The sequence below is a fragment of the Pholis gunnellus genome, assembly GCF_910591455.1.
Source record: "Pholis gunnellus genome assembly, chromosome: 7".
Classification (NCBI taxonomy): Eukaryota; Metazoa; Chordata; class Actinopteri; order Perciformes; family Pholidae; genus Pholis; species Pholis gunnellus.
The window spans coordinates 24,429,024-24,442,604 of NC_136533.1; the positions used below are offsets into that span (position 1 = coordinate 24,429,024).

The 13,581-nt window shown below is 42.7% G+C and overlaps 1 protein-coding gene across 1 annotated transcript in view; it reads right to left on the reverse strand.

Annotated features, from left to right (window-relative positions):
• Positions 1 to 541: 541 nt before the first annotated feature.
• The window catches only part of cmip (c-Maf inducing protein), a 47,340-nt gene continuing 34,300 nt past the window's right edge, over positions 542 to 13,581 (reverse strand). The window contains exons 12-21 of the mRNA XM_079162672.1: positions 9,296 to 9,322; positions 9,149 to 9,197; positions 8,949 to 9,056; positions 8,746 to 8,862; positions 7,794 to 7,934; positions 5,675 to 5,722; positions 5,416 to 5,562; positions 5,170 to 5,275; positions 4,444 to 4,514; positions 542 to 3,776 (exon numbers count right to left, since the gene is read on the reverse strand). Of these exons, the coding sequence (XP_079018798.1) occupies positions 3,723 to 3,776; positions 4,444 to 4,514; positions 5,170 to 5,275; positions 5,416 to 5,562; positions 5,675 to 5,722; positions 7,794 to 7,934; positions 8,746 to 8,862; positions 8,949 to 9,056; positions 9,149 to 9,197; positions 9,296 to 9,322 (868 nt within the window). The 3' untranslated portion in view covers positions 542 to 3,722. The remainder of the gene's footprint in view (positions 3,777 to 4,443; positions 4,515 to 5,169; positions 5,276 to 5,415; positions 5,563 to 5,674; positions 5,723 to 7,793; positions 7,935 to 8,745; positions 8,863 to 8,948; positions 9,057 to 9,148; positions 9,198 to 9,295; positions 9,323 to 13,581) is intronic.

Consider the following 13,581-nt stretch of genomic DNA (forward strand, 5'->3'; position numbering starts at 1 on the left):
AGAATCTGTGTTCTGTGGGTTCTATTGTCCCTTTAAAGGTGGTTTTAATCTCTATAACACATCCATCATCATCATCTTCATCCATCCATACATCATCTTCATCATCACCGGCTGGTTTCCAAATATAAGCAAGAACATACCAAACCTACATTATGAGCCATTCAGCTACGTAGATTTACATTGTACTACTTGTACTCTAGTACTACTACACCTTTCTGTAAGAAAGGTTCAAATAGAGTTGAAAATACTCTTGGATAAATATACCTAAAAGTATAAATATTTACGTACACAGAATCTCAAAATAGTATGAAATAGTATATATAATATTTCTGACGTATTGATAATCACTTCTAGTTTGGTTTGCATTACTTACCAAATTTAAAATGTTCTTTTCACATTTTGTTTATATATTAGAGAATTTAACACTGAACACGTCATGTATTTCCTATTGTTGTGGTACTGCAGTCATAACTAAATAATTACGTAATACAATTTACCAGTTCGTCTTGTAAAAAGATAAAGAAGACGTGCCACACGCAGCTGAAACATATTCACAGACAATTTATTTTGATTGAAATTATTTCACATCAGTTATTTTTCCTGTTGATGATCTTTTGTATTTTTATTACAACAGCCAGAGCAGCAGCAGCAATAATAATAATAATAATAATAATAATAATAATAATGATGATGACCCAGCAGGAGAAGCAGATCAATGTGGAGAAAGACTGAAAAAGAGAGAAACATTATGGGCGACGCCCTTTTTCTCCAGCTGCCAAAACATTTTCTTACTACAAGGAATTGTGGGAAATCAAGTTCTTTAGTTTTATTCAGTCTGTCAGATTGGTCAGGCATGTGACCCTGTTATGAACTACAAACAGAGGTGATGAACAAGAGGGAGGAGCTCCACAGGATAGACACACCCTAAAACAAGCAGTGGGAGGAGTTCAGAGAGACACCGCCCACTTCTTTAAAGGAACAGGTCGCTTTCACGTATCAATCCTCTCAAAAAGCCTATTGTCCAAAATGTCAAGTTCCTCTAAAACACCCGGACATGAGGGATAAAACAAAACGACAGTGAAGTTCCACTGACGCCTGATTTAAAAGGATAAGGTTCAGTCAGCTGGTCCACCTCTGATATGATTATCTGCAGGATTTCTTTTATATGAAAACAGATCAACTTCAATGATTAAAGCTCAGCTGGGGGCAGCTTCAGTCCATCGGTACCAGTACTGGCTTTTTAGCAAAGCAATATCACTCAAATCCTGACTGCCTCGACCAATAGGATCCGTCCAGACTCGTGGCAACAACCAATCAGAAAGTCATTAGGTGGGATCTCTCCGTTTCAGTCCTTAACCTCAGTGAGATAGTGATCAGACCCTTTTATCAAATTTTCAAACCTTTTTATAAAAACAAAATTACAAAATAAAAATACCAGATGACGCAGCGACATGTACATGCAAAAAAACAAACGACGACAACACAGGAAACAAATGTCTGATTAAAGTGATCAAATCAAAGATGTTGGAAAACATAAAAGAAATTGTGAAAAACATTTGTTAGATTACAGTGCACTTTGTGTGAAAAACATAACAACCACACACGCGTAAGATGAAGGCGACACCAGCCTGCCGATGATGGGAGGCTGTGAGATACAGAAAAGGGATGAGGAGGGTAAACGGTGAGGGGGGGTTCAAAGAGAGGAATATAGACGACTATATACACTCGTATATACATCATACAGGATATGAAAGAGGTCCTAGAGCCAGACCCAAAGACGGCCGGACACAAACCGAGTCTGCAGGCCAAACCCAAAACGGTCACGGGACCCAATAAATAGGAAACAAAGCCTCTCGTGGCGGACGGCGTCCTGTCCTCTGCTGCAGCTTCTGCCTCCGTTCAACAAACATCCCGAGCACCAACACATACACCGGATGGATGCAGTCAGAGCGCGGCTGACTGGGAGAAAGGTGGAGAGCGGACTTGTCTCATGTTTTCTAGGGTGCCCGAGAGAAAGCAACCCAGACCGGACAGAGGACCAAGAGGTTCTGACAGTGTGTCGGGGCAGTTAACACAACGTACGAAACATTTGGAGGGAACGTAGACGGGCAAATGTGGCAGAAAGGTGCCTTTCCCCCCCCCAATCTGTTGTCCCTTATAGCCCAATGCGAAAAAATATGTACAATAATTTAGTTCCATCCTTTCATGGGAGTGAATCCTCCCAACAGCCTAAAAGTGTCCCCCATGTTTTATGGCGTAGTATAAATACAGCAGAACAATTAAAAACAGGTGTTGTGACAGATAGAAAGATCACAATAGGCAACTCATCCACAGCTCCACCAGAGGCACTGCGACTCTTCACCCAAACCTCGGAGTCTCTCCACCTGTCAGTACTGAAACCACACTCACGTTGTCTTCAAGCTACAAGTGCACAAAACTAAAACTAAACTCCATGACGATGTGTGGCAAGTGTCCTTTCTCCTTTTTCATAACCGTCTCAAAAAAGCCCCCCCCTCCAAAAAAAAAAAAAGCAGAGGATATGACAATATACAACAGTCAGCTGGTGATGGGTCTGCTTTACAGATCCACGAGAGAGATCCTCTTGGTTGGCTTCTTTTGTTGTACAATGCAAAAAGAAAACGGAGCCGGTGAACTTCATTCCTGCCAGGACGTAATAACCCCGGAGAGACGGAGTAGAGGAGGCTTTAAAGACACAATACATACGAGGCGGTCCCAGACCACCTGGCTACTGCTACACAGCTGTCCTATTCAACAGTAATGAGAGATCATCAGCATGGTACACGGACAACAAGTGAGAGGAACAAGGAACGTCACCATCGTTCCTTCAGAGGTCCCCAAATGTTTCTGAAATGTCATCACTGGTTTTCCTCATATATATATATATATACACGACATATATATATATATATGTTTTATATAGAAACACACAGTATATGAAAGCACAGATGTCTGGAAAAATATGTTCATTCAAGTTGATAAAAACCTTTTTTTTAATGTGTGTGAACGTGTCGCGTTAAGAGGAATAGGCACAGTCTCGCGACTCTTCTCTCTCGGAGGTAGCACCTCATTTTCCAAATGAAAGAGACCAGAATCTGAACCTGAACACCGAAGCCAAAGAGCGCGAGAGGGACAGGTCACCACGGCCGGTTCTGGAGAGCTACATAGCGGATCGGATTGGAGAAGAAGTGGAATGTGAGCTGCTGTGTCCAGCCTTCATATGAGAGAGACAGAGAGAGAGAGAGAGAGAGAGAGAGAGAGAGAAAAGAGAGGAAGGCTCATGTTTTCCTCACAACACACTCACAGAGGAGGGAGAGCTTGGACTGGATATGAAAGCTGTATGTGAGACACGGCCAGAAGATAAAGACGGAGAGAGAAAGGTGTCCCTTCTGTCCCACATCTCGGCTCCTTGCATGTCCTCTGATCACAAGGTCCTTGGAGCATTGGTGACGGAGGTAAGGGGAGCGGCGAGGTCCATAAAAGTTTCTCATTTAGGAAAAAAAGGGACACTGACTAGACAGTTCCTTCCTGGTGATGGCGGCTGAAGATGATGAAGGCTCCTCCTCTGACGTGTCAGAGTTCCTGGTCTAACGATGGAGTTGACATCACTACACAATTTCCATGTGATGTGTCTGAGCCTGTGTGCAGTGTGTGCATGTGTGTGTATGTGTGTGTCTGGCTGTGTATGAGGGCCGTGTGGTTGATCACCAGGCCTCCGTGTACCGAACGTCAACGTCTTTCAGGTTGGGCAGTTTGGCCTGCAGAGAGAGACAGATGGAGAGAAACTCACCAAATATCCTTCTTTCTCAGATCAAACTATTTATATCAATGTTGTCTCTTTGCACCCGTACAGACGGGTACGTTTGTTAAGCCTAGCTTAGCACGTACAACTCCCCGCCCTAAAGCATCCCCTGCTTTATGGTCTGTTTGACTCTAAATGGACCATCATTTACTAAATGAACATCATGCTGTATTGAAGAAGACTTGAAACTAGAGATTGAGACCATAAACTCATGTTTACAATGTTTACTGAGGTAATAAATCAAGAGAGAAGTAGAGTCATTTTCTCATAGACTTCTATACAACCAGAGGACAACCTCAATGTGGAAGAGTCTTAAAGCTGCATTCTCTCTACTGATCATGTGACAGTTATCACATATTCATTGAATCCTTTGTGAATATAAAAGTATTGATTAATGCAGCTTTTACTATATATTCATTGATCATTATCTTACTACTGCAGGCTGAGTATTGAGCCCCTGTTGACTTCACGAGTAAATGCATGTCAATTCATCTGTCAATATAAATATGAATGCATATTTAAAAGATATAAATGCCTGTTGCATTGTGTTTTCCAGGGCCAGGTTAGACCAGTATTGTGAAGTGACATGTTTGCAGTTGGTTTGAGTCGTCTTGTGGTCGTACCTTGAGGTCCTCGTATGTGTCGGCGGTGAGCTTGGTGCTGTTCATGTTCAGACTGCACAGACTCTTCATGGCTGAAAGAGGCAAACAGTCACGGTTAGAGCAGCAGATCGGGTTCATGTATTAGCGACGAAGTTCGACAACGTTAGTTGCCCGATCTTGGGAGAGTGCGTTGCTGAGACAGAGCAACGTCTCGGACAAAGATCATTTCCTCCTGATTTGTGTCATTTTAGTGTCAGAATGTTCAGAGGATATGTGGATTGTGATTCGATGTTGACTTTGGTGGCTATATAGTGAAATAATTGGACATCATTTGTGTTCACTTCTCCCATTGGAGTTATTAAACTCGACCTGCCGCTTGTCTCCTAAAGGGGCGGGGCTAAACCAACGTGACTCAGATACAGGAAACTGACTCAGTGGCTCATCTCCTGTCTCAACCGGCTCTGGGAAGTTCTCAAGCTGTGGTCTGTTCTGATGAGCCTGGCGTGACACAGGAAGGTGAGACACATCTGATTGGCTTGTTGAATGCCATGCTTTCTGACCTAGACAGCCCAAAAACAACCCGGAGGTCGTATTTCACAGGTCGTCGGTTGGTAGAAACTCCAGATACCCAAATGTGTGTGCACTGAAAAGGTGTTCATGATATGTCCCCTTTATCAATATTAATATTGTAATCATAAGTGTACAGACAGTGATACAGCGATAGACATTCTGTGTGTGTTTCCTTACAACTGAGAGCCAGCAGACCAGCATCGGTGACGGGAGTCTCACACAGGTTCAGAACCTGAAGACAGGCCAGATGCTCGGATAACAACCTTAACCCTGCATCCCCGAACTAAAGGAGGGAAACAACAGAGAAAGAGAGGACATGAGACATCTATCGGATCACTGGTGGTTACCAGTGTGTGTGTGTGTGTGTGTGTGCGTGTGTGTGTGTGTGTGTGTGTGTGTGTGTGTGTGTGTGTGTGTGTGTACCTGTGTGGACCAGAGGTTGAGCTGTTTGAGTGAGGGCAGCTTGATGAGCTGCTCGGCACAGGCACTGGTGACGTTGGTGAAGGCCAGGCTCAGGTTCTCCAAGTTCCCAAAAGAACCCGAACTCAACAGGCGGGCCAGGTCTGCGTCCTAAATGTTGAGGGAAAAACACATTCCATATTGAAATAGCCAACGCGAGTATCTTCTGATGGAATGAAATGGTTTTGTGTGTGAGGCAGTGAAGGCATCAGCGTGGTCTCACCGTGGACTTGGAGGGCAGAGTGAGCCGGGTGGGGCCTCCTTTCCTTTGCTGAGGAGCAGACAGACAAAACAAAAAGATGGCGTCTGAGCTCAAAGCCTTGCAGGAACATTTTCAGACAGTAGGTGGTGTGTGTGAGCGGCTGCACGCATGCTGCGTTCATGTCACATCCAGGAAAAAGGGACATGTGAGGCCTCTACCCAAACACACCATAATACCAGAAACATGATCTCTCACTGCATTTAGAGGAAGACAAACGAAATGAGGAGAACAGGGAAGCGCACGTTCTCTTGTCTTTTTCGTCCACGTCTTTGGACAGACATGTGAACTGAGCAGGTATTCTTTGTTTCACTGCTAAGTAGAAACTAGGTCATAACTAAGAATCTGTGAGTGATTCATAATTGTAATGAATGGTATTTAAAGTTATAAAAAGTGTTAAAATCTACATACAATGGTAGGATTATGATAGATACAGAAGCATGGTTTTTATAGCTATTTCTTTTTTAAAGGCACAAAATGTAGCGGCTGTTTAAATGTGGGTGCACAGTCACTACTGTGAATCACAGTCTAGCATCGCTGTGGACGACAACAGTTCAACATGGTTCTAGGAACATGATATTTAAGCCCATCCGCTGTGAAGACGGCGACCAATCAGAGCCGACTGGCAAACATGTTCTAGTTAGAACCCAAAATACCAAAATACAGGTATGAACCTGAAGAAGAGCACGATGTGACCCTTTAATCCAACACTAGAGCTCCTCCAGAGGACTGAGGTATGGTTGCTGTTTCAGAGACGTTTGGTAGATCTCGCCTTCACCGCTAGTCATTACTATGGTTTCTCCATATTCCAAAAGTAGACCAACGCAGGACAATATATATTCATTTCACCAGCTTTATATCTTGGAAATACAGAAATGGAGGATTCAACTCATATGTCTTGAGTCCTAATCTTGAAAGTGAAACATGTATGAAGCTCACAGTAAACACTTGTTGAAGGTTGACATGATGTTGAGAGTGCTGCTATGCTGCTACTGTATGTTGTATCAATTCTATTAATACATTAAACACACAAAAGCTTGAAACTGCAACATAGCCTCAGTAGTCTTTGGAGTCAGTAGTATGTCATGATGATAGAGAACATGACATCACATGTGTCAGGGTTCAGTGTGGAGCTGTGCATACACACGTGTGTGTGTGTGGAGCTGTTCATACACACACGTGTGTGTGTGGAGCTGTTCATACACACGTGTGTGTGTGTGGAGCTGTTCATACACACGTGTGTGTGTGTGGAGCTGTTCATACACACGTGTGTGTGTGTGGAGCTGTTCATACACACGTGTGTGTGTGTGGAGCTGTTCATACACACGTGTGTGTGTGTGGAGCTGTTCATACACACATGTGTGTGTGTGTGGAGCTGTTCATAAACACGTGTGTGTGTGGAGCTGTTCATAGACACATGTGTGCGTGGAGCTGTGCATACACACGCGTGTGTGTGTGGAGCTGTTCATACACACATGTGTGTGTGTGTGGAGCTGTTCATACACACGCGTGTGTGTGGAGCTGTGCATACACACACGTGTATGTGTGGAGCTGTTCATACACACGCGTGTGTGTGGAGCTGTTCATACACACGCGTGTGTGTGGAGCTGTTCATACACACGCGTGTGTGTGGAGCTGTTCATACACACATGTGTGCGTGGAGCTGTTCATACACACGTGTGTGTGCGTGGAGCTGTTCATACACACGTGTGCGTGGAGCTGTTCATACACACATGTGTGCGTGTGTGTGGAACTGTTCATACACACGTGTGTGAACACCACGCATCACTCTTTGCTCTCATCTCATCCAGCGCATGCTGGGGCCTTCTAACAGTTGCTGTTTTGGAATTGTGGATTGTTAAGTAGGTCAGACGGGAATATTTGTCCATAATGAGAAACTGGTGATTCGCTTTCTCCTGCAGAACCTTCACTCCAACAGGCTGAACGCAGCAGAGATGTGGGACGAACTGGAACAAGACGTTCTCAGTTCAGATCTACGACAACTGCAGGGGTGCCAGAGATTACAGCACCATGTTCTCCTCGGGTACCGAGTGTGTGTGTGCGTGTTGGGGCAGGAACTCACCAGTTCTTTGAGCTCTCTCTGTCGGTCGCAGAGCTGCTCGTACATGCGGAGGCCCACCTGGGTGCTCTCCAGGGTGGAGATGATCTGCAGCTGGGTGTCTTTGTTCTCGATGATGTTGTACTCCAGCATCAGACACAAGATCTGCACACACGAGCAGACAAAGACACACTCACTATGAGGAGCACTACGGGGCAGAGCTGGAGAAAACCAGTGAAGATGTCTTCTCTGCAGGAGCTTTGAGGTCACAGTGATGTCATCAGGGTTTCTTGTCTTGAGCGTGAATACTTCAACGTTATAACAGGAAGCTGTGGTGCAGACTGGGAGGATCTAGCATCACCAGATTTTGTTAAATCTGTCTCCCCTCGGAAAGAAATGGACACAATTCCCTCAATTTCACAATTATTCAACTCAGTGATCGATCGATTACAATCTGTCTCTTTCTGCTGTCCAGTCCCTAAAATGGGATGTTGGTTTCTGACATAAAGTGAAGCTCTGGTCATCTGTGATGGACATTGTTCACTATTTTTAAGTCATTTACTATTGAGAAAAGAATCGGCAGATGAATCTATAATGAAAACCACACACACTTCTACTGTGACTACTTCTACTAGCGCTTCAGTAATGTGCTATATGCATAAACAACTAATGTCTGCCTCACTGCTGCAGCGCTTCTCTTCCTTCTCCCTACAGCCACATGGACTTCAGTATGCTGCTTTAAGTTGACTTTGTTCACCTTACAACGCACACACACACACACACACACACACACACACACACACACACACACACACACACACACACACACACACAATAAATGGCGATATAAAAAGGTGATTCAAACTAAACTACCACATGTTAATGCACCAACAGACCATGAGGAATGATGAAGAATAATAGAGGATGTTCATTGATAAAAGAAATCATAGAAAAATGAAAAGTGAAAGCTCTGCACCTCCACCATGGTCTGGTTTCCACGCAGGGCCAGCAGCATGCAGGGACCCAGCTTGTTTTCAGCCAGCGAGAGCAGGAACTTCTTGGTCTTGTAGCAGGAGCCCATCAGGATATGGACCTGGAGGAGAGGAAGAGGAGAGACAGTTATTATGTCCCACGCACTAACAGTTGAATTTACCTCTCTGTGTGTCTCCATACACTCACCATGCTGGCAAACAGCTCTCCATCGTCATCACAGGCCACGCCTCCCGGACTGTAGAGCTGGAACCAGCCGTCTTTACCTGAACGCACGCTGAGTAGGCAGGAATGCACCTGGGAAAAAACACATTTTTCTGTTGGTGAATCTCTACAGAAATGTGCTATGAGGCTGAAGCGGTGGTGAACCTGCAGAAACACACACTCACCTCCTGCCTCGGGTCCTCCGCAAACCTCTGAATGACATATTTCAGTTCCCTGTTTGGACAGAAGCATTAAGACACAAACGTCAGGTGGTTTTCAAACTGGAATCGTACTGAATCTGAAGGACGGCGTTTGGTGTCGGAGGTACTTACTTTGTGAATTTGGCATGTGCAAGGGCCCTGAAGAGAGAGGAAGAGAGGCGAGAGGTTAGAGGTTAGAGCCCAACACACTCTGAGCCGAGCAGTGTGATAAAACTAATGTTCATTCAATGCTTTTCTAGCAGTCCGGCTCACATTTACAGCGTATACCAAGAGATCAGTTTGTGCTACTTCTTACAGGACGTCAAGCTGATGACAACATGTGACTTTATATTGATAGTCAGCGGGATCAGAGGAGTGTAGAGCTCTTTTTCAGCACACAAGACAACAGCTTGTGAACTTGTAGGAATTGATTGTTACATTAGACGACATTGTAACGATCATTAGAACTATTTTATTAGCAGTTGTAAGATGCTGCTGTGGTGATACCAGGTCAGAGAAATGGATACTATGGATACAAAGGACACAGTTGTCAACAATCCCTCATGTAGTTTTCTGTATCCGCTTGTTCTAGGTCTTTTTCTGGTTGTACTATGGGTGACTGTGGCTAAGTGGATAGCAGGGCCGTCCTTCAATCAGAGGATCGGCGATTCGATCCCCAGTTCCAGCTCCGCTAATCGCATGTCGATGTGTCCTTGAACAAGACACTTAACCCCAAAAATTGCTCCTGTAGCTGTGCCTGTGTAATGTACTAATATATCAGCAGTGAGCTCATCATTATACACATGTAAAAATGTGGCTCAATTTGCTATATTTGGTATCTCTAAAAGCTTTAAGATTGCCACCTGATTACAAGAATCTGTCCCGTCACGTCATTTTATGTGGCCTGCGAATCCGCCAGCAAAAAAAACAACTTGATCATAAAAATATCCCCAAAGTCGAAGTTATGAGATAGAAAGTCATAATGATGAGATACTTAAACACACAGTGTAGAAGCAGCTGTTTGGCTGGTTACTCTACATTTGACATATAAATGTATTGTGAGTACATTGAAGACGACTTTAAACGTGTCTTTACAACACATGAAATACTTCACGTGGGATTGTGCAAACGCACCCTTTATATAACTGCATGTACAACATTTTTACACTTGAATAAACAATAATCAAATGCAGAGACAGTTATTTACCAAAATGTTAGGAGTAGTTACATTTACACAGTCTGACATTTACAACCGGCCCTTTGAGGGCGACCGTGATGCTGATGTGGCTCAGAGTGAAGATGAGTTTGACACCCCTGCTCTAGAGGTTAATGCCAGGGGTTGGCAACCTTTTTCATACCAAACGCCCTTCTTAAATGTTCCTGTTAATCAGTGAGCCATATCAACATTAAGGTTAACATTAAGTACGTACATAGCAACATTTAAAAAACAATGTTTCTCCCATAATCAGGACATTGTAATTATATCTGAGAGCACTAAACAAGAAGGCTGCCATCCTCGTGAATCCAGAACTGAGTTGAAATCATTAATCTAACCTAAACTAACCTTAACTAATTTAAACTAAACTAACCTGAACTAACCTTAATTAACTTAACCTTAACTAACTTAACCTAAACTAACCTGAACTAACCTAAACTAATGTAACCTAAACTAACGTAACCTAAACTAACCTGAACTAACCTAACGTAACCTAAACTAATGTAACCTAAACTAACCTTAACTAATTTAAACTAACCTGAACTAACCTTAATTAACTTAACCTTAACTAACTTAACCTAAACTAACCTGAACTAACCTAAACTAATGTAACCTAAACTAACCTGAACTAACCTAACGTAACCTAAACTAATGTAACCTAAACTAACCTAAACTAAACTAACGTAACCTAAACTAACCTGAACTAACCTAAACTAACCTGAACTAACCTGAACTAAACTAAACTAACCTGAACTAACCTAAACTAAACTAACCTGAACTAACCTGAACTAAACTAACGTAACCTAAACTAACCTAAACTAAACTAACGTAACCTAAACTAACCTGAACTAACCTAAACTAACCTGAACTAACCTAAACTAAACTAACCTGAACTAACCTGAACTAAACTAACGTAACCTAAACTAACCTAAACTAAACTAACGTAACCTAAACTAACCTGAACTAAACTAATGTAACCTAAACTAACGTAACCTAAACTAACCTGAACTAACCTAAACTAAACTAACATAACCTAAACTAATGTAACCTAAACTAACGTAACCTAAACTAACGTAACATAAACTAATGTAACCTAAACTAACCTTAACTAAACTAAACTAACGTAACCTAAACTAACCTAAACTAAACTAACCTGAACTAAACTAACGTAACCTAAACCAACCTGAACTAACCTAACGTAACCTAAACCAACCTGAACTAACTTAACTTCCACCAATCTTGTTCATCAGCAAATGAAATTAAGCGGAGACGGCAACGAGTACTGGCCAAACAGAGGCAGAGTAGGGCGGGTCTTCACGGAAGGGTAAAAAGGGTAAAAATGAATAAGAAGCCCTTTAATGGCTGTGAAAGAGGTGGTTTGGTCTGCAGGTGAGAGGCCATTGGTTAAGGTGGCGTACTGCTGGATTGTGCTGTGTGAGCTATTACAGGAGCAAGGGAAAATAAATATACATATTCAGCTCCATATTAGACATAATTCATGATGTTTTTTAATATAAACTTAATTAATTTAAAATGTATTAATTAAATATATAATTTGATATTTTTGGAAAATATACATATTTTCTTTCTTTCCAAGAGTTAGATGACAGGATTGACGCCACTCTCATGTCTGTCTGGTGATTATATAGCTGTCGAATAATTAGCTTAGCATAAAGAAGGCTAGAAACAGCTAGCCTGGCTAATCCACCTACCAGTGGCTCTAAAGCCATCAAATGAACACACTTTATCTTCTCTGTTAAATCCATATAAAACTGAGTAAAAAAGAAGAAAAATACAACTGTTCCATTGTACAGGAGTAATGTCCAGACTAGGTCTTGCCTGTTAGCGGTATAACGTGTGAATTAGTGAGCTTTAGAGGTGCTTTTGGACTGCCAGGCTAGCTGTCCCCCCCACCCTCTTTCTAGTCGTTATGCTAAGCTAGGCTAACCAACTGCTGGTAATCTTATCTACCTTTTATCGAGAGAGCAAATAATCATATTTCCCCCAAAAACTTGTCCTTTAAAACTGTAAGTAGTGGTCCCTATTTGCAAAACCGTCCGAGCATGAAGACATGAGGAGAAAACTAGTTACCTAATAACAGATGTGTGTTTCTGCATGTGTGTGCAGGAGCTTATGTGAGAATGTTAGTGTGTGTGTGTGTGTGTGTGTGCGCGCGCCTCATGCACTGATGTGACTCATTATATCCTCAGCTACAGGGTGCTGGGGAGTATTGTTGCCTTTCTTAATGACGCCCGAAGCCATCGACCCGGCAACAGTGGCGCAGGTGAGGAACAGGTGTGTCCCAGCGTTGGAGGAACAACAAGTCATCCGCCAGCCATTAGCCAGCGAATGAAGCTCTGGATCAGCCGGCCAATTACGAAGAAGAACCCGGAGCTGCTTACAGCCAATTATGGTGGGCTCTCTGAGGAGAGAGAGACGGCCCCTCCAGTTCCTGACCCCCAGAGGTGTGTTAAGGTACCTCACCCACGTCAGAAGCCAGGCCCCAGCAGAACCCTCCTATAAACATGTGCACACCCCCAGAGACAGTGATGTAAGGGAATGGAAACAAATGAGGAAGGACGCCGATATAAACAACCATAAACAGTGTGTGATTATGGTTGTGGTGGTTTTGGACTGCTTCAAAAGGCCTCTAATCCACATTTCTCCGAAACAGCGTTTAGGCTTTCAGCACACACTAAAACATAGCAAGTAAGTAATTAAATACTTAATTACTTACTTGTGTAGTACTTACAAACAAGACATATGATGAGTTTCTGAAAGTGTTAAAAATTTAATTATCCAGCAGTACATAAGGTAGGAAGGTAAAATGAGCTCCACCTCAAGCCGCTACAACACTAAATACGTAGAAAGACAATCACACACTGGAGGAGATAATGATAATAATATAGCATATAATAATAGAACTCCTAAAGACATTCAGCTCCACAACAACTTCTATAACTTGAGGTACATTTTTCCAAAAGACCTTTGAACTTTCAATGAAATAAGCTTTTGACATTGTCTACCATCAAACTGTGGTATTCTTCCTTTTACTGCAGTATAGTTTCTTGATACTTCTGCCACAGCTGACCGTTAATACCGTTTTTCAAAAACACGCTGAAGAGTTTGAAGTACTTAATTAGTAAATAGAATTACGCATCTCAAGCTTTTTTTGTGTCGTTTATGTGGCTTGAATGAGCGA